Source organism: Camelus dromedarius, chromosome 16, assembly GCF_036321535.1.
Source record: "Camelus dromedarius isolate mCamDro1 chromosome 16, mCamDro1.pat, whole genome shotgun sequence".
NCBI lineage: Eukaryota > Metazoa > Chordata > Mammalia > Artiodactyla > Camelidae > Camelus > Camelus dromedarius.
Window position 1 is genome coordinate 32,431,170 of NC_087451.1, and position 20,016 is coordinate 32,451,185.

The 20,016-nt window shown below is 55.2% G+C and overlaps 1 protein-coding gene across 1 annotated transcript; it reads left to right on the forward strand.

Annotated features, from left to right (window-relative positions):
• The first annotated feature begins 1,229 nt into the window (after positions 1 to 1,229).
• Positions 1,230 to 4,992, forward strand: USH1G (USH1 protein network component sans). The gene is made up of 2 exons (XM_031469039.2): positions 1,230 to 1,582; positions 3,771 to 4,992. The coding sequence occupies exons 1-2, from the start codon at positions 1,419 to 1,421 to the stop codon at positions 4,990 to 4,992; spliced, it is 1,386 nt and encodes a 461-aa protein (XP_031324899.1). The 5' UTR covers positions 1,230 to 1,418.
• Positions 4,993 to 20,016: the final 15,024 nt, after the last annotated feature.

Below are 20,016 nucleotides of genomic sequence, written 5' to 3' on the forward strand. Positions count from 1 at the left end.
GACCGAGGAGCTCCTCACCCGTCAGGTAGGGGCTGCAGGTGGTGGAGGAAGCGCTGGGGAAGGGAAAGAGGAAAGCCTACCGTGCAGGTCTCGCGCTCGACGGGAGGAAAGGAGAAGCGATTGCAGCCCCATCGGACCCTGTCCAAGGTCCCACTCACCAAATCCGTCTGCCGGGTGGGCCAGGAGCCCGCGCAGAGCTGGGGGGCAGGGGGCGGCAAGTGTCTCCTCTCTCTCAGGCCGGGCTGGACAGGCGCTTTATACCAGGGAGGGCAAGGTGATTTACAGCCGCGGGAACTCAGCTCCATAAACCTCTCAGTCCCACTCACATGATCCATCTTTTTTCCGAGCTGAATTTAGGGAAGAGCGTGCGGTAGCCAGATAAGGTGAGATTTATATTTACCCATTAAGAGGCGCCCCCTCCCCCGCCGCCCTGTCACCTCGGCGCAGCCAGGCTCGGGCGCGGCCCCGCACTGCGGCACCCAGAGGGCACACCGCCCCCGGCGCCCACCGCGCCCTGGCGCCCCGCGATGCCGACGCCCTGAGAACCGAGGCTCAACACAAGCCCACGGGCCCTCAGGCACCCCGACGCCTTTCCAGCCCCGGCGCGCCCGGTACCTTCGTGCTCCCCTGTCGCTGGCGCAAGATCGGGACCCTGGTGCCTCTTTCCCCGACACCCTCAACAGTGGTAGAAGTTTCCTCTTCCGCTATCCCTACCTTTGCGTCCTTGCTCCGCTGGATGAGGCTAAGTCCGGCTTGTGGACGAAGTTCTCCGGCGGCGCACGGAGTCGGCGCCCAGTCTTCCAGCGCCCCCTGCTGGAGCGCGCCGGGCGACCTCTGAGCAAGCTGGTGGCGGCCAAGACAGCCGAGTCTTGCTCCCTGACAGTCTGACCGTCGGTCCTCGTAACCCTCTTACGCCCACTGTCCCATGGGTCAGGACTGCCCTCAGACACCCCTCTGCCGCCCTTGGCCCGTTCCTTTAACTGGTGGAGACGTCGGGTTCTCAGAGCCGGAGCTCTAGTTAGGAGAGACCGCCTACTATCCCCAACTGTCCCCACGGGGCGGGACGCTGGGGTGGGCACTTTTGGAGAGAGATAGGCCCGGTGTGTTCGGGAGCTGGGTCACCCCGTGCGGTCGGGAGCAGGGTGTTTAGGACCCAGGGGCAGCCCGGGGCGGCCCTCTGGGCCGCAGGAGATCCTCCCCCCCGCCTCTTCCCCGCCGGGCGAGCGGCTCAGATGTCCGAGTAGCGGCGGCCGGGGAGCTCCGCATCTTCTGTCTGCGGCGGTGGTGGCTAGCGGCCCCGACCCCGGCCCCGGCCCGGCCCCCTCCCCCAACCCCATGCCTCAGCTCTAACCCCGCTGCCCTCCCCCGCGGAGGGCATTTCCCCGTGTCCCTTGCGCGCCCCGTCCGAGTCAGGCGCCATGAACGACCAGTACCACCGGGCGGCTCGGGATGGCTATCTGGAACTCCTCAAGGAGGCCACCAGGAAGGAGCTGAACGCTCCCGACGAGGACGGCATGACCCCCACCCTCTGGGCTGCCTATCACGGCAACCTGGAGTCGCTGCGCCTCATCGTGAGTCGCGGGTGAGTATCTCCTGTCCTGGGGCATCTGGGAGCCCCTGTAGACCTACCCTCACCATCCTTCCCACTCCATGGCATCTTCCCGCCTCATCTGAGCCACCCCTTTCCCTAAGACGGACCTTGAGGTGGAACTTTGGAGATTGACAGTCGTGGGAGGGGGAAACAAGCTGAGGCTTGTGTGACACTTGTGACCTGGATGTGGGGCCAGGGAGGGAAGGGACTGGGACTTGGGGGTCCACTATTGTGGGAGGGGTTGGAGAGTAAGGGGAAGGTGGGAGGGATCTCCTCCTGGGTGGGTGGCATCTGGAAGCAAGAGCAAGGGAACAGTGAGAAGGGGGGAGGAGGAGCAGAAGCCTCAGAGGGGCCAGAAGGGGGGCTGGGAAAGGAGAGGCTCTTCACTGCCTAACCCCCCAGTCCAAGGGCTCCCCCGGCCAGTGCCCACACCTCGCCACTAGCTGGTCTCACACAGCTCTCTCCCTCCACATTCCTAGGATTTATGAGCACTGTCCACTGTACCAAATGTCACTGGGTTCAGCCACCCCATAACTCCCTCCGTGCTCCTCTCCCACAACACACTCCCTCCCTCTCCCTTTGGAGTCATCTGTGGGGAGGAGTGGGCATTGAATCCAGGTGTCAGGGCCTGGGAAGGGATTTGGAGGTAGCAGTTGAGGAATGCGGTGTCCAGGGCCACTGACGTGGGCTCCCTAGGGCTGAATGATGCTGTGGACAACTCTGCCAGCCCCAGCAGTTTTATAAAAAGAAGTCAGGTTGAACTGGACATAAGGGTGGCCCGGACAGGGAAAAAGAGTGTAAGAGATGCCCCAGGAGGGTTAATATGATTATCTCAGACCCTGGGAAATCATGGTGGAGGGGAAGGGTCCCAGCTGGCCCTGGTGCCATGCACTGGCCTGTGGTTTGAGCATGTGGTGGGTGGGGAACCCTCCTTGCCCTCCTTCCCCGGCTGCTCCTCGGGCCCAGCAGTAGATGGGAACATCCCTAAGCCCAGGAAGCTGAGCCACGTTCCGAGAGGCTGAGACTGGCCCCTGTTTAAGCCAGGAGGGCACACAGTGATCCTGCCATCCTGCTCCCTGCTCAGAGAGATTCATAGGAGGAGGGGGAAAGGGGGGCCCCTTGGTGCACCAAACACCCCAACTCCTACAGAGAGCACCAGTAGGTGTTTTGTGGGCTGTGGGCCAGATGCCGAGCATCCCACATTGTCCCACAGGACTTGGAGACCAGTAAGGGAAGTGAGGAAGGGGTTGTGGGGGGAGCTGTTGAGACAAAGAAGTGATTCTTCCTCTAGCCCTGCGGGGCAGCCTCCTCATTAGCGTGGGGCAGAGGCTGAGCTAGGCCCCTGAGGGAGGGGCGAGCTTGGAGGAGCCAGCAGGAACGTGTCCAAGGCGAGCACAGTCTGATGTGGAGGGTGTTGGAGGGGGCTGCATGGGACCCCTGGCCAGGCCCAAACCAGCCTGCCTCACAGGGCTCCCAAAGATGGGGCAGTCCGAGGTAGGGAGGGCAGCTGGGCCCAGGTTCCGACTGCCCTCCCCCTCCCTCCATTCCTGGCTGCTCCCACGCTCCCCTCCTGGCCCAGGCCAAGACCCGACACCTGCTCTCACACGCGGCCTTGCTAGGCCTGGCCCTGCTCCCTGCCGACGTGGCCGTGCCCGCCGACAGGCAGGCACACACCTTCACACACTCATTCACTCAGGGCTCAGGCCCAGGACACACCACCCTCTCCTCCTCTTTTCCGTTCACTCCTGCACTGGCAGCCACACTCGCCGCCACGCCTGCCTAGAGACCCACACTCGGCCCTGGCCCACCACCTCTCTGGGCCAGCTCCCCGCTGGGCCCCATGAATAATTCACTCCTTTCTCTCCGGGCATCAAATATTTATCCCCTGAGATTCCCAGCCCTCAGTTCTCTAGGGGAAGGCCCCGCCCAGGCCCCGCCTTCTCCGTCGCCCCACCCCTTGCGCGCCTGGGGCCATTTTTAACCCTGGGCTCGCTCTAGTGGGGACGGGTGGTCCAGGGCTGCGTGTCTCCTGCAGTCAGAGGAGGGACCATCGAGTCCCTCTCGTGTGCCGGTGGGGAAGCTCAGCCAGGCTGGGGGCTCCCCACACCTGCAGCCAGTGCCGACTGCCTGCCTGAGCTTGCGACGGCTCCTCACGCCTCTCCGCGTGTCCTCCCTGCAGGGGTGACCCGGACAAGTGTGACATCTGGGGCAACACACCCCTGCACCTGGCAGCCTCCAATGGCCACCTGCACTGCCTCTCCTTCCTGGTGTCCTTCGGGGCCAACATCTGGTGCCTGGACAACGACTACCACACGCCGCTGGACATGGCCGCCATGAAGGGCCACATGGAGTGCGTGCGCTACCTGGACTCCATCGCGGCCAAGCAGAGCAGCCTCAACCCCAAGCTGGTGGGCAAGCTGAAGGACAAGGCCTTCCGCGAGGCGGAGCGGCGCATCCGCGAGTGCGCCAAGATGCAGCGCAAGCACCACGAGCGCATGGAGCGGCGCTACCGGCGCGAGCTGGCCGAGCGCTCGGACACGCTCAGCTTCTCCAGCCTCACGTCCAGCACCCTGAGCGGCCGGCTGCAGCACCTGGCGCTGGGCAGCCACCTGCCCTACTCGCAGGCCACGCTGCACGGCACCGCCAAGGGCAAGACCAGGATCCAGCGGAAGCTGGAGCGGCGCAAGCAAGGCGGCGATGGCACCTTCAAGGTCTCCGAGGACGGCCGCAAGAGCGTGCGCTCGCTCTCGGGCCTGCAGCTAGGCAGCGACGTGATGTTCGTGCGCCAGGGCACCTACGCCAACACCAAGGAGTGGGGCCGCGCCCCGCTCCGGGACATGTTCCTCTCGGACGAGGACAGCGTCTCCCGTGCCACGCTGGCGGCCGAGCCTGCGCACTCGGAGGTCAGCACCGACTCAGGCCACGACTCCCTGTTTACCCGCCCCGGCCTGGGCACCATGGTGTTCCGCAGGAACTACCTGAGCAGCGGGCTGCACGGGCTGGGCCGCGAGGACGCGGCGCTGGACGGCGCGGGCACGCTGCGGGCTCGGCTGCAGAGCTCCCCCAGCCTGGACGACGACAGCCTGGGCAGTGCCAACAGCCTGCAGGACCGCAGCTGCGGGGAGGAGCTGCCCTGGGACGAGCTGGACTTGGGCTTGGATGAGGACCTGGAGCCCGAGACGAGCCCGCTGGAGACCTTCCTGGCCTCCCTGCACATGGAGGACTTCACCTCTCTCCTGCGGCAGGAGAAGCTGGACCTCGAGGCGCTCATGCTGTGCTCCGACCTCGACCTCCGCAGCATCAGCGTCCCCCTGGGGCCCCGCAAGAAGATAATGGGGGCCGTGCGGAGGCGGAGGCAGGCGCTGGAGCGCCCCCCGGCCCTGGAGGACACAGAGCTGTGAGTGCCCAGAGCCTCGATGATACAGGAAGATAGGGGTTATAAGGCCCTGGGGTGGGGGTGGATCTGCCTTTTCGGGAGTGGGAGTGGGAGTGGGATAAATTTAAGTCGCCATCAGTTACAAGAAGCCCCACTTATTTACCCCCACTTTGGAAAAAGAAGCTGCCAATTTACACCACCAATGTAGAATGCGCCTCGATTTTGGGGATGTCAAAATGCATCTTTATATGGATGAGATGCAGTAGTCATAGTAATCACAGCCAGGATGATTTGAGCCCTCCTATCTCCCGGGTACGGGAGATGCACTTGCACGAGTCCTCTCATTTATTCAACTATCATGTGTGGGGCTATAGCATCCCCATTTTACAGGTGAGCAAGTGGCGGTTCAGAGGTCAGAGTATCTCACTCAGGGTCCTGCTGCTGCTCAGTGCGGAGCTGGACTTGATCTCTGGTCTGTGTGGCTCTAGAGCCTGGGGACAAGGTAACTGCCATGGAATGGAGAGTGTGGCAGCCAGTCGTCTCCCCAAATGCCCCAGCCCTCAAGGTAGATATTTTACCTGCTGGTCGCTGAACCCTGTACCCAAGAGCATGAGCAAATGCTCTCAACAGGGCCAACAGCAGCCTTGAGGGCAGAAATGTCACATTCAAAATGCCATCAAGGGGAGCTTGAGGCTGCTGTCACACTGGAGGTACTGTTGGCTCATCCCTGGCCTGCCCCTCCATCATGGCATCCCACATGTCCAACAAACCCTGCTGTCCCCTTTTGATATCTATGGCCTTTACCCTGCACAGCTGGACAGGGGTGGATGTGGGGGGAAGTCTGGTCTAGAGTTTGGAGGATGAGGAGGGGACCCCTAGGCCATTAGCCCCATCCCTGACTATCACTCTGCTCAGAGAGGGTAAGTGATCAAAATTGCTGTTCTTGGCTTAAAATGATGTCTCCAAAGGCCCTGAGGTCTGTTTCTGTCTCTTTCTCCACAGATAACAGAGAGTTCCTCTCCCCAGACCAAAATGAATTGCAAGTTGCCACAACTCATGGTGGGGCCACAAGGTCCTCACAGTTGCCAGCCTTGCAGCTCCCCGGCCCCTCCCCAGCAGCAAAGACCATGTGGGTCATCTTCCTTGAAAGCCTGTCCACACTCTGCAGCAGAGGGTATGGCTGGAGGCACCAGAAGGCCAAGAGAGAGACCCAGAACATCAATTCTAAGGGGCCCTGGAGCCCCTAAGCCACCTGATCTGAGTGGCCCTAAAGGAAGACCAGCCCCAGTGGAAGGGGGGGTTGGGGGTAGGCATAGCCCATCCCCAGGGCCATTGTCTCTTCCCACCCCTCCTCCAAGGGTCCTGTTGTCACACTCAGGCTGGAGACTCATTCATCTCCTACATTTTTGTGAAGGGAAGAGTTTGGGCTGCCTCCCCATACACCCGGAAGAGGAGGGTCCCAGCTAGACTCTTCAGCCAAACACCTTAGCTTTAGTCCCCACGCCTGCCCTGAGCACAGCCAGCCTCCTCCTCCCACTGGCTGTGCTAGGGAGCTGGAGTGCCAGGCTGGGGTGGGTAGGGGTGACTGGCCCCCTTCCAATTTATCCCGGGGCAGGGCTTAGCTTGACTCCACCCTTCCCACCCTGTCCATCTCCACTCTCTCCTCAGTTGTGGGGCCTGGCTCTTCCCTCCCCCAGGATCCCAGAGGGTCAGGGCAATAGATGCAAGGTGCTAGGGCATCGGCTGCAGTATTATGGCCCCAAGGCCTGGCAGGCATGCTCTGGGCAGGGGAAAGGCATCTCCCAACTGGCTCACAGTCTCCCAGGCCCAGGATAGGAAGACACTGGTTGTGGCTGGGTGTCCAGCCTAGTGTGGGCGAGTCCTGTGATGTGGACAATCTAAATTGCTGATTGTCCCCAGGGCTCTGTGTTAGGAGATGGGTTGGTGGATTTTCACTCGAGGTCTGGAAGCTGCCTGGTTCTGTATGGATAGTGGGTAAGAGAGAGCTCAGCATGGGTTCCTGCTCTGTGATGCTGGTGAGACCACGGGAAAGGCCAGCCTCAGGCGGTCCTCAGACCAAGGTCACAGATGTGGGAGATCACTCAGGAGCCCACACACGTGTGTGCACATATACATCCCCCTGCAGATGTGCCTTTCCTCCTCTGTCACCAGGGGTCCCCCTGTCCATGACCTTCAGCATGGGAAGCAGCTCCCACTGGGAGTATTGCCACAGACCCCAGCTCCTTCATGGACCCCTCCTTGGCTGGGGCAGGGGAAAGAGAACCCCCAAAGAAGGACAGAGGTGGTCCCTCTTCCTACACTGAAGGCTTGGCTGCCTGCCACTGGCACCCTGAGCCCACCCCAGTCCCTCTCCCCGTTCTCTGGGCCTAGGCCTGGGGCCACCCCAAGTGCCGACTCGACTTTCCCGGAGCCCCAGGTGCTGCCCTTTCCCTCCTGTTCTCTGTCCATATACTGCCTCAGCCCCTCCTGGTTCTCTCAGTGCTGGGGTGGGGCAGGCTCCCTGATTCCCACCACTGTGCAAAGCATCCCTTTGGCAGGCTTATTATAATTTTTCTAGAGAACACTCTATCCCTGTCATGCATGTGTCTTGTTTTAATTATTTGGGGGTGGGAGATGGGTGGGATGAAGGGAGCAGGTGGGTGGAGGCGGGAGAGGGAGAGGGTCTTTTTGTACCTATGAGGACTTGGTCCTCTTCCTTGGAGGGGGTCCTGGGATAGATGATTGGGCATGCCCCCCACCCCTCTGCCGTACATCTCTGTAGGGCCTTCCCTCATCCCTGCTCTCTCTGGGCCCAGAATTTAGAGCTGATGGGGAGGGAGGGCTCAGAAGAACTGGGACAGGAGAGCCCCCAGCAGCTGCATGAGGAGGATGGTCCAGGCTCCAGCTCTGTTCCCTGCAGCTGCTAAGGGCAGGATAACACCTTCTGCCTTACCAGCCGTATGCCTGGGCTTCTCCAGACATGGGCAGAAGCTGTACACTAAGAGGCTGCTGTCTATCACCTAGGTCCCATGAGCCCTGACCGCAAGGCCCCAGCTCACCCCTGGGAGGCCCCCACTGGGGTCACCATTTCCCTCACCACCCCAGGCAGCCCTTGGGGCAGCCCTGTGTAGAGCCCTCCTTTCTCTTTGGCCGGGGGGGGGGTGTAAGTCTCCCCTTCAGCATCAGGACAGTGGGCTCTGTTTTCTCAGTCAGTTCTGGGAAAGGGCCCTGGAGTCATTTTATTTCATTCCCTAAGGCTGTTGGGCCAAGAGCTTCTGCCAAGGGCAGTTGAAGACAGCTTCCCGCCTCCATTATCAGTCAGAAAGGTCCACAGGACATCAGCGCAGCAAGACTGCCTAGCAAACATCCTGCGATTCTAGACCACCTCCCTCCCCTTTACAGATGGAAAACCTGGTGCCTTCGGAGGGGAGGTCCAGACCTAGACGCAGGCCTCGTGCTGCCATGCTTTCCTCAACCTCCAGGCTGCCAAAGGGGCCAATAAACGCGAGATTCTGCCCGCCGATGCTCCACGGGTTCCTCCGCCCTGCGACCCCTACTGGCCGTCCTGGTTACTGCCGACCTACCTCACGAAGGACCCGCCTCCTGGTGCGGTCGGTGGAGAGAAGGACATGGGGTTGAGGACTCGCAAAGACATCACAGAGAACAGATCCGAGCTTCAGCGCGGAGGCAGAGACTAACCGGAAGCAGTGGGCCCGGGGGTCTTCACGGGTCAATGTAGCTGGAGGGTGCAGGAAGCCTGAAGGGACTTTAAACATAGTGAAGGGAAGAATTTTACAGGGTATGGGCTCAACTTCCTCGACTCATTCCTCAACTTCCTCAACTCATTCCCCTAAACATTTAGATCGAGGTTAGGGAAATTCTAAAAAGCTAGAATAATCAGTGGTTCTTAGCTTTGGGGGAGTAGAATCTGGTGCCAACACGGACACCTTCCTTGGGAAAACGCACACTGAGCGCACATACACTCACACAGTTTTCCTTGTAATTCTAGGCAGCTCGTGGAGCCGGCAGAAGTCCAGGGACCTCAGGTTAAGAAGCCTTATTTAGACTGCTGTGAAGTTACGTCAATAGACTGGATTACTGATTTGAGGAGGTGGAGGTGGTAGAATGAATCAGCGTCAGGAAGGGCCTCCGGGTGTGTGGCACAACCTTCTCATTTTGCAGATGAAATAACTGAGGCCAGAGGCAAGGGGCTGGCCAAAGACCACTGAGCAGCCAAGTGGATAAAGAAGCATTAGGTCTCCTGATGCATCCCAAGGTGCCAGCTGCCTCCTGTCTTCTTATTAGACCAGTCATACCCCTGTCCTCCCAGCAGGTGCCTGTGTCACCTTCTCTGAGACAAGCCTGGGGTGTACGGGAGGTGGCAGTACTCAGGAGACAGCCAAACCTGGGCAGCAAAGCTGGTTCTGCCCCCTTCTAGCTGTGTTGCCTGGGGTAAGTTACCCAGCCTCTCTGAGTCGGTTTCCTCATCTATAAAGTAGGTATTATAATGTAAGTGTTAACCCCACAGGTCATTAGGAGGGTGAAATGATAATGAATGTAAAGCACTTAACACACTGCCCGATATTTAGTACACATCAGTAATAATGATCGCAGTTACCGGTGGTCTGAAACAGGCCTACGGGGCACTCTTTGCATTTGTGGCCCCAGCTGCCGCGTAGGTGCGTCCTAGGCAGTCCCAGGGAGCGGTCCTGCTTTTCTGACGCCTATATGAGAGTAAGCTCCAGCCCCATCCATCACACTCGCTCCTGGAGAGGGCCCTGGGCGCATCCTCATCTGACCAGCAGGGGGCGTTGATAATCCAACCCCGTGGTTAAGGAACAGTCAGTTAGCCAACGGTGGGCCAACCATAGAACTCACCTGTCCAGGATGGGTAGAGGGGCTGGGCTGAGAGAGGGCAGGTTGGGTCATGGGGTCACTGGACAGGATACTGAGGGGCTGTTTGGGAGGGTAAAAGCTTTGTGTCTCTAGCCTTTGTGTCCCCATCCCGAGATGGGGGAGCAAGCCTGCAGAAGCATTTCCTCCCAACCAGAGAATTCTATGTCTCCTTTCTGTCTTCTTGTCTCTTGGTCTCTCTGTCCCGTTTCTCCCTGTGACACTGGGACTCCTGGTCTCATCATCTCTCCTCACCTTTCTGTTGTCTCATCTCTCTAGGTCTCAATGTCTCGTGGTGTCTGTGACATAATAAGAACTATGTAACTAGTCTCTGCTCCTGGTTCCCTAAGTCCCTTGGAATCTCCTGGGTGACAGGAGCATCTTTTGCTGTAATGAGGTGACTCTTGGTGGGCTCCTGGATGGCTTCAGGATGGGAGCTGGTCACCAGAAAGACCAAACCATGATTAGAAGCTTGGGACTTACAGCCTCACCCTCATCCTTTGGAGGGAAGGGAGAGGGGCTGGAGATTGAGTTAATAATTTATCATGCCGACATAATGAAGCCTCCATAAAAATCCCTAAACTATGGGGAGTCCGGCACAGAAGCTCCTGCCCTTAGGCCCCTCCTGGACCCTATGTGTCTCTTCACCTGGCGTTTCACGCATGTCCTTTACAATATGCATTATAAAAAAAAAAAAACGGTAAATGTAAGTAAAGTGCTTTCTGAGCTCTGGGAGCGGCTTTAGCAAATTACTGAACCTGAGGAGGCGGGTTGCGGGAAACCTCGTGTCTGTAACCAGATTGTCTCAAACCTAAGCAGCCTGGCTCCTGCTTGGCTGTGTCTCTTCATGATGCAAGGCATTTATTGAGCGCCTGCTGTTTGTCAGCCCTTTACATCTGTGATTTCAGTGCAACCTCACAACAGCCTCATTTATTAAAGACAGGGGCTTCTTAAACCCATTTGATAGAGGAGAAAACTGAGACTCCAGAACACTAGGTCACCATCTGAGTCACACAGCTGGTAGAAGAGGTGACAGAGCCTGACTCCCCACGTGCCTGACCCGGGACCGACTGCCTCTCATGGCCCCATTTCTATTGAGAAGGTTGAGGGCAGCGAGCCCTCCCCAGATTTCTATAGCTGAATGACTAAGTCCTCTGGGGTTTCGAGCCCGAGATGGGGAAACTTCCGGCAAGTCCATTCAGAGCTACAAATGCCTGGTCTTTAGAGAAAAGCCCTTGCGGCATGCCAGTGTGGTGAGCCCTGGGAAGCCTTTTTATAAAGCTGCAAATCCCACGGGCCCTGTTCCTCGCTTCATTCAGTCTGGCTTCTTTATTCCACGGGCCTAGGTGAGTCTTCAAGGGCAAGTGTTCTGAGGGCAGTGGGACCCTCTCCCTGCTCCGGATATGTACGCACCCGCCCCACAGGGGCTCCCCCTATCCCACAGAACCAACCACCCCTCAGAGCATCGTGTCTTCAAGTCTTACAACAGCCATCTGAGCTGGGCCAGGGCAGGAAGGCATTATTTACAAGCCCCATTTCAGAGATGCAACAACTGAAGTTCAGGGGGACAGATGACCTGCTAGCAAGTGCATAAACCAAGATGTCTATTTGCACTGCTGCACATGGCCAGCTGCCTTTTCAGAACACATATCTTGCACTTTCTACATCCCAGGAATGGCAAACCTGTGAGAACAGTATCACTGCCCCATCTCACAGGTAAGGCGATCAGGGCTCAGGCAGGCTAAGTCATTTCTCCAAGCCTCTGAGTGCAGAAGTGTCAGGGCTGTGGGATTCAGCGCCCAGACCCTGGCTCTTTCCATAGCTGCCCCAGCCTCTCCACACCCCATTCCCTGAGCCGCCTCCCCAGGTCAGAGCAGGAGCTCAGCTGGCAGGACTTGGAGAGGTGGGATGGGGGACAGATGGGACTCGCTGCTTCCTTCTCTTCCTCCATTCCTGTCATCTCCTCCTGTTCAGCCTTGAGTTATACCACAGACTGTTCTGTGCTTGTGTGCCCGTGTGTGTGCACGCGTGCGCGCGCGCGCACGTGTGTGTGTGTGTGATTCGGGTAAGGATCCTGACTCAGAGCTTCCCGCGAGGCTTGCATATTTCTGTGAGCCTGAGTGTGCTTGTGTGTCTCTGTGGTTTTGCTCCCTAGTCTTTGCTCCAGGGCTTCCAAGTTTCCCGGAGGAGATATATGTGCACACATGTGTGCGTGTGTGGGTGTGAGCACACACACACACACACACACGGAGGGCCCCACCACTTTGTCTGGAGCCTATTTTAGACTCCTCCTCCCACTTTATCTATTTTTAGGGCCCAGCTTCTTCAGACAGAAGGTGGGAGCTCTGGCCATCCACTTTCTCTGGCCTCATCCCTCACCCTGAACCGAGGGTTCCAGAAAAGCTTCCTCCAGCCTCCCTCTCGGGGGCTGCCTTGTTGGGGGTCAGAGCCCCAGGGGCGGGTGTGGGCAGTAGGGGGAGAAGGACCACTGGTCCAGAAGGTGGGGAATGAGGTAGAAACAAATCTACCTTGTTGGGCAGCCAGGGTACCGAGCGACCTGGTGGGCCCTTCCCCTGGGCCGCAGTCCCAGGTTGGACTCATGGCTCTGACATTTGCTGGGGAGGCTAAATGTGATTCCAAGCCTCGATGTTTTCATCTGTAAGTGGGGATAATTATACCCCATGGCATAGGCCAGTTGTGGGGATAAACTACATAAAGCACTGGCCTTGACAGCCAGGAGGTGGAGGAGCAGCCCAGGGCCTGGCGGACAGGAATGTGGGGACTGGGGGGGCTCCATGAGCATCAGCCAGGCCTGGGCATCCCTGAGCTGGTGGCAGAGAGAACTGACATGCTGGATTGTCCCCAAACTCCCCTTCCCATGCTCAGCACAACTTCTGTGCAGCCTGTTTGGTATTGCAGAGCAGAAGTGGGAGGAATCAACATGCTCCCGAACCCCAGCCCTCTACACAGATGCACACACAGAAAACATGGGAAAGGAGGAGAGGGAAATAGGACTGAGCATAGTCAGGCCCTTTTCTCACTGGAAATGGAAACGATTTATTAGCATCATTACCGATACCAATATATGTGAGATTCAAATCATACCAATAGCCAATATAACAATAATGTGATAATTATAATAGCGCAAGGAATGGTATTAGTGATCATGTATCTACTGTGAGCATTTTCCCTTTTATTACATACCTGGTAAAGTACATAGCATCACCCTCATCCACTCCCAATCACCCTCTCAGAAAACTGAGGCTCAGAGAAGCCAAGTGACTTACCTAAGGTCACACAGCAAGGACTGGAACCTGAGTGTGTCTGTGTCCAGAGCCCCGCTCCAGACACTGTTCTCAGCTGCCTCCACACCGTGCAAGCACCACAGCCCTCACTCCCCTTCCAGCCCTGGCACTGGCCCCCCATCCCCAGGCCCAACTCACAACCTTGGGGCTACTGCATACCTCAGAGTCACTCACACACACTGGACTGTGGTGTTGAACTGACGCAGGGGGAGGGTCCAGGTGACCCTTGGAAAAATCGCACAAGGCAGGAGTCTGGGTTGCTAGGATCTCCAGCTTTGGGTTTTCAAGGACCTAAGTTGCTGAGGAACTTGGACAGGTAGCCTGGGCCTCTGTTTCCTGTAAGGTGGGGACAGACTAATGGCCCTTGAAGCTTCAGTAGTGTCCCCACCAGGTCAAGGTCAGCCCCTTTTCCTTCACCCCTCTCACTCCCTGACCTGCCTCTGGGCCATCACCAACCTGGCTTTGTCCCTGCAGAATGGGTAGCAGCCTGGAAGGTGGGGTGGAGGCTGCAAGGAGCTGTGGCCAGCTGAGAAAAGGTCCTTGGATGCGAGGCTGATGCTGAGAGACCCCGTCCGTGTGGCCCTGTGCTGCTGGAGCCAGGGGAGCTTGGGGTGCTAGTCCCACTCTCAGCTGACCAAGATCTGAGCCAGAGGCCAGGCCACTTCTCCCCTAGCTCACTCAGCCCCACCCCTGTGAATAATGCCACTTGCCTCCCGGAGCTGAGCCTCACCGGGCTTTGATGACTTGGCGGGTGGCATGAATGGGTGGAAGACAAAAAAGGGTTAAAGACTCAGTCACCTGGGCTTCAAGTGTAGAAATGGCTACCTTGCTGGCAGGAGGTGCCTTTCTAATCCACCCTGTGCCCCCCAGCCTCCCATACCAACCCTCCAGGTCTCCAAACCCATCCCTGACTCTCAGGATCCCCCTCCAGGTCCTGGGGACAGGGCAGGGCTCCTTCCCACCCTACACCAACCACAACAATAATTAACCCCACTGAACCCCAGCAAATAAAGATCTGAATCGCAGAAGGGAGGAATCATCGCCGCCCCAGGGTGGGGAACTCTGGAGGTCCCAGAAAGGCCAAATCCAGCATCACCTGACACCCCAATTCCCATGCTACTAATGCCTGGGTGGGCCCATGGGTGCTCAGCCCGGTGGGGGCCGGGATAGGGGCTCACCTGTCTCAGGTCTGGATTGGAATCTTCTCTACCATCTCATTTGTTTTAAACCTTTTCTCTCTTCCTTCTTTTCTCTGGAGTCAGTTTCCATAATCTTCCCAAGCCTCCATCTAATCATTTACATAGCAAATGTTTACTGAACACCTACTACATGCCATACACTGTGTAAGGCCCAGGGAAGCAGTGTTGTTCAAAGAACAGGAAGGACCTGTCTCTCCAACAAGCCCCATTGCCTTCTCCTTCAGGCAGCCTGTTTTGACTCACACAAGTCTGCCCATCAGCTAGTAAATATCCAGCAGTGCTACAAGACACAGCGCTGGGCCTGACGGGTGTGAGTCTGTGTTGGGGGGCTGGGCAGTTTGGATATTATAGAGGAGGTTCAAGGAAAGATAAGGAAGGTGTGTGCAGGGCTGGTGCCCTCAGGAAGCTCCCTGTGCAGTCGGTGATGGGACAAAAACTGGCTGCATGGTCATTAATACTACTTCCTCTTCTGGGCATACAGGAAGGCTACAATCTGAAGTCTACCTGAGGTTAGGTTGGGGCTATCTGCCTGGGTTCTGGCCCAGGGGATGCAGATGGAAGTGACACAAGCCACTTTCAGAGCTGGAGCTAACACTACCTTTCTGTGTGTCCCTTCCAGTCCCAAGGCAATCACAGCGGCCTGTGTTGGAGATGGAGGCGTCACAGGAGGGAAGGGGCCTGAATCCCCAAGTCCCTACCTGACCCATAGTGGACCATGATGTGAGCAAGAAATAAACCTGTGTTTTGTTTAGTCGCTGGGATTTTGGGCTTATTTGTCACAGCTGTGAGTGTTAACGTCTCCTGGTTAATACAGGCAAATGACATAAAGCACATTGAACCCTATGGCCAGATCACAGTGTGAGAGAGGGACCGCTGCCGGGCAGTACACAACGGCTGATGTCTAATGCAAGCTGGGAGATGAGGAGGTCAGAGGAAGGGAGAGACACAGAGCTGGAGCACCCGACATACAGTACGTGCTCAGGAAAATTGGTTGAATGAGTAGAATATATGCTTTGGAAAAGCTTTACAGGGGTGGCTGAAGTGACCAGAGCCCCAGAGGATGGGTGGGGCTTGGATGAGGGATGAGAGTAGAGAACTGAGAAAGCATGATACTTATCCAGGGGTCAAAGGTCAGGGAGCAGTCACTTTGGCCCAAGCAGGAGAGTAGTCAGAGATGGAGGTAGAACTTGGAGGCCCTCCAAGGCCAAGTTGAGCAATTTAGACTTTTGGTCATGGGCTAATGGTCTCCAAAGGGGGGTGTGCACACAATCTTTGGGAGGCACAGGGAGAAAATATTAAAATTCCTATTGAAGTTTATCTCACTCCATTTTTAGTGTGTATGAAGCTACTAAGGCTAAGAGAAGTTGAGTAACTTACCCAAGGTCACACAGTTAGCATGCCAGATTCCAAAGCTGTGCTCTGCACATATGCTGAATCTTGTGCAGACAGGAGAGGGGTTAAGCAGGGGCAGAGGCAGGTTTAGAGGAGGTGGCTGGGAGGCTGGAGACAGCCCCTAGCCCTGGCTGTCTCTGCCTTAGCAGCGGGCCTGCAGCCCATTGTAGGCAGAGGACAAGGAGCCTGCCCAGACCTGCCCCCCAGCACCTGTTGTGAGAAGCCAAGCAGAGAGCCCTGATGGGGGCAGGCCTGCCTGGCCAACCACCCAGAGCCTTTCACCCCAGGCTCCGTTCTCACAATTTATTCTCACCTTTGCTGGGAGCTGGGAGGCAGAGGACGGGGTCTGAGAGCTCACAATGGGATGACAGAGAGAAAAGGAGAAGAGTTTGGTACATCAGCCACTCTGCCACTCCCACACGCTCAGCTGCTAACCCCCAAGGCCAAGGGAGCCCAGGCGCCAGCCTCACCCTGCTCTCCTGCACTTTACTTACTGTGCTGGATTTATGGATGACATCTACCTTCTGGTTTATGCCTCTGAAAAAAAACCCAATTATTTCCCAATTTTAAAAACAAAATAAAAATATTGGAAGTATAGTTGATTTACAATATTGTGCTAGTTTCAACTATACAGCAAAGTGATTCAGTGATACATATATATGCATATGTATGTATGTCAGATTATTTTCCATTATAGGTTATTATAAGGTATTGAATCTAGTTCTATGTGCTCTACAGTAACTCCTTGTTGCTTATCTATTTTATGTGTAGTAGTTTGTATCTGTTAATCCCGTACTCCAAATTTATCCCTCCCCCTACCTCCTCTCCCCTTTGGTAACCGTAAGTTTGTTTTCTAAAATAAAGCAAATGTTTTCATTAAAATAGAGTATACATCCAGAAAAATGTACACATCATAACAAGGTAGCAGGATGAATTTTTACAAACTGAACACAGTCAAGGATAATTAACATCCTATCAAGAAACAAAGTATTTACCAGCCTCCAGAAATCCCTTGTGTGCCCTGGTTACTACCCCTTAGGCGGTAACGGCCACCCTAAGCCTGTTTTTGAACTTGTATGAACGGAATAAGATTGAGGCTGGGCTCTGCTGTGTTTGGTCTCTCTTGTTCAACATCAGGTATGGGCTGAATGGTACTCCACGGCATGTGTACACTACATTTTATTTATCATTCTCCTGCTGGGGTATATTTGAGTTGTCCCCAGTTTTTGCCTATTTTGGGTAACGTTGCTGTGAATGTTTGTGTATGTTTATTCATGTTTCTGTTGAGTACCTCAGGAAGCCATGTGTCCAGCTTTAGTGAAGCTCTTGCCATTTTAAAGGAAGACCTGCTTTGTTGTCTTGTTTTTCCTTATTCGACTTTATTGACGTCTAATGAACTATAATAAGACGCACCCATTTTGAGTGTGCAGGTCAGTTACTTTTGACAGAAGTATGCACCTGTGTAAACACCACCACAATCAAGATACAGAGCATTTTCATCATCCCAGACGGTTTCCTCATGTCCCTTTGCAATTAGTATCCCCCACCCACTCCTCCCCAGGCAAGGACTGACTTGATTTCTATCACCAGGTATTGGTTCTGCCCATTCTTGGACTTCTTATAAATGGGATCATACAGTAAGTAATTGTATCTTCTTACCCTCCTCATAATTTCTGAGAGATTATACCTATCAGCGCATCCAGTGTTACTGGACCGTCTCCTCCTTGTTATGAGGTAGGCTGTCTGCATCCTAGTTGGTGTATCCATTCTCCTGTTGGTGGACATTTAGGCTGCCTCCGCTTTGGCTGTGATGAATGACGCTGCAACGATTGTCCAGGTTCACATCATCCTTCCTTTCTGGAGGGGGAAGGTAATTAGGTTTACCACTTGAGCTATACCCTCCCCCCAACATCTTAACATGGTCACGTATTTCATTACTCCTGAGTGAATACCTGGGAGCTGAATCGCTGTGTCATAGGGTAAGTGCATATTTACCTCACAAGGAACTGCCGAACTGTTTTCCAAGGAGTTTGTACAACTTTTCACTCTTAGCAATGAAACAGAGGTCGGTTACTCCGCATCCCCTTGCCAACGCTCAGTGTTGCCTGGCTGTTTAATTTTAGCCATTCTCCAGGTCTGAAGGACTCTCTCATTGGGATTTTAATTTGCATTTTCCTGAAGACTAATGATGTGGAGCATCTTTTCATGTGTTTATTGGCCATTTGTACCTTTCCTTTGGTGAACTGTTAGTTCAAGTCTATTCCCCCATCTCCCATTCCACAGCCCCGCCCCTGCCACCTACACCCTCCGTACCCTCTTGTTTGAGTCTGTTCTTAATTGTCTGCCTCTCTCCAAGGAGGCTACCAGTCAGCCCCATCCCACGGGGATTCTTGGCTCTTCCAAGCTCCTCTAATACGTCTGCCTCTGCTCCTGTTTGACACAGCACATCTCCTTACAGCATCACTTAGACGTCCAGCAGGTTACCAAAGCCTGGAGAGGGGCTTCTTGGTACCAGGAAGTTCCCTAGTCTATATAATAAAACCAGTGGGATTCTGCCTTTATCAAATTGTAATGTTGCATATTAATATCGAATATGCTTTTAAAAATTGTAGATATCCCCTTCCTGAAAATGCTAGTATATTGGAGAGGGAGGAACTTGAAGGTGGGATAGGGAGGGGGAAGTGCAACTCCCCCTTCTCTGTCTTGGGAATCTCTGATAAAAACAAAAGATAATTGGATTTAGAGGAGACGTCCTGGATTAGAGTTCTACTTCTGCCATTTTGGCACTGTGGGGTGGGTGTGGGCAGATCAGTTCATCTCTCTGGGCCTCCATCAATTAAATGGGGATGGTGTCATCCTTGCAAGTTGTTGTGAGTTGTAGGGACTAGACAAGACCTGATGAGTATGTGGAAGTCAACAGTAAACTCTAAGGAGCCAGGCGTGTGTGTGTGTGTGTGTGTGTGTGTGTGTGTGTGTGTGTATTGGCGGGGGTGAGAATTGGTCTATTAAATTGTAAGCCCTTCAGAATACCGACCTGATAAAGAAACCTTGCCTTTTTCTGAAACAGTGGAGAGATAAACTCATAAGAAATGAAGAGAAAAGCCGAGGAAGACAGAGGAATCAGTCCTAAGTGTTCCTGCCCCTTCCTCACAGGTTTTTGCTCCTCCGGCTCTCCCTCTGCCATTCCTCTTTTCCAAAGGTCTCCTGCTGCCAGTACTGCTGCCCGCACCATCCCAGAGCTCACTTTAAAAAAAAAAACTGAAAGTTTAGCTGATTTACAAAATTGTGTTAATTTCTGTACAGCATAGTGATTCAGTTATACATACATACATTCTTTTTTATATTCTTTTTCATTATAGGTTATTACAAGTTATTGAATATAGTTCTCCGTGCTATACAGTAGAACCTTGTTGTTTATTCTGTGTATAGTAGTTTGTATGTGCTAATCCCAAACTCTCAAATTATGCCTCCGCACCTCCCCCACATCCTGACCTCATTTTCAAAGGCACTTCAGTGGGAAACCAGGGGGAAAGTTAAACAAAAAAGAAAAAGGGGAAAGGACCCTCAGAAACTGAGAAGGGAGTTTGTTGAACGCAGTGGCTTGTGCTCCCAGGGCCAAGGCCACCCTCCAGCAGCGCTGGGCCAGGCCCTGGGCTGAGAAGGGACTAGGCCAGGTGCTGCTCCCAAGTCTTGGGTGCTGTTTGTGGGGCCTTCAGAGCTAGGCAGGCACCCCTGAGTGAGTGGCACTGCAGAGGGTGTCCACCGGGAACGGTGACCTCTTAGTGTGTTTTCTCTATAATTATGCCTTTTCACACACTAGGCTGGAGAGCCCACTCTCCACAGGTCAACACTGCTAAAGCTGGACTTGGAGGGGACCCCCGCTCCCCTGTTGGTCTGGGTAGCATGAGTGCCCATGAATTCAAAAACATTTCTGCGCCACACACCGTTTTAGGTACTGAAGACACAGCCCAAGAAAAAGCGGCAAGGTGAGGCCAGCCAGCATCAGCGCCTAGTCTGTTGGCAGAGACAGATAGGGACCAAATGTCCTTAAGTCTGGGAGCGGCTGCTAAGAGCTACTAAGAAAAATACTCAGTCTGTGGGAGAAAAACGGTGCCACACACCCAAGGACGGTGCTGGGCCAGGGAAAACGCGAGGGAGTTATTTGAGGCCAGGCGGTTAGGGAAGGCCCTCCGGGGTCTCCCCTGGGGTCTCAGCGCCCCCTCCCCGCCCCCGCCGGCTGCCCGCTCGCTGCTGCTGGCT

Coding starts and splice junctions, on each gene's coding strand:
- USH1G (XM_031469039.2), top strand. CDS start 1,419: ATGAACGACCAGTACCACCGGGCGGCTCGGGATGGCTATCTGGAACTC. Junction 1,583..3,770: donor CGCCTCATCGTGAGTCGCGG/GTGAGTATCTCC, acceptor TCCTCCCTGCAG/GGGTGACCCGGACAAGTGTG.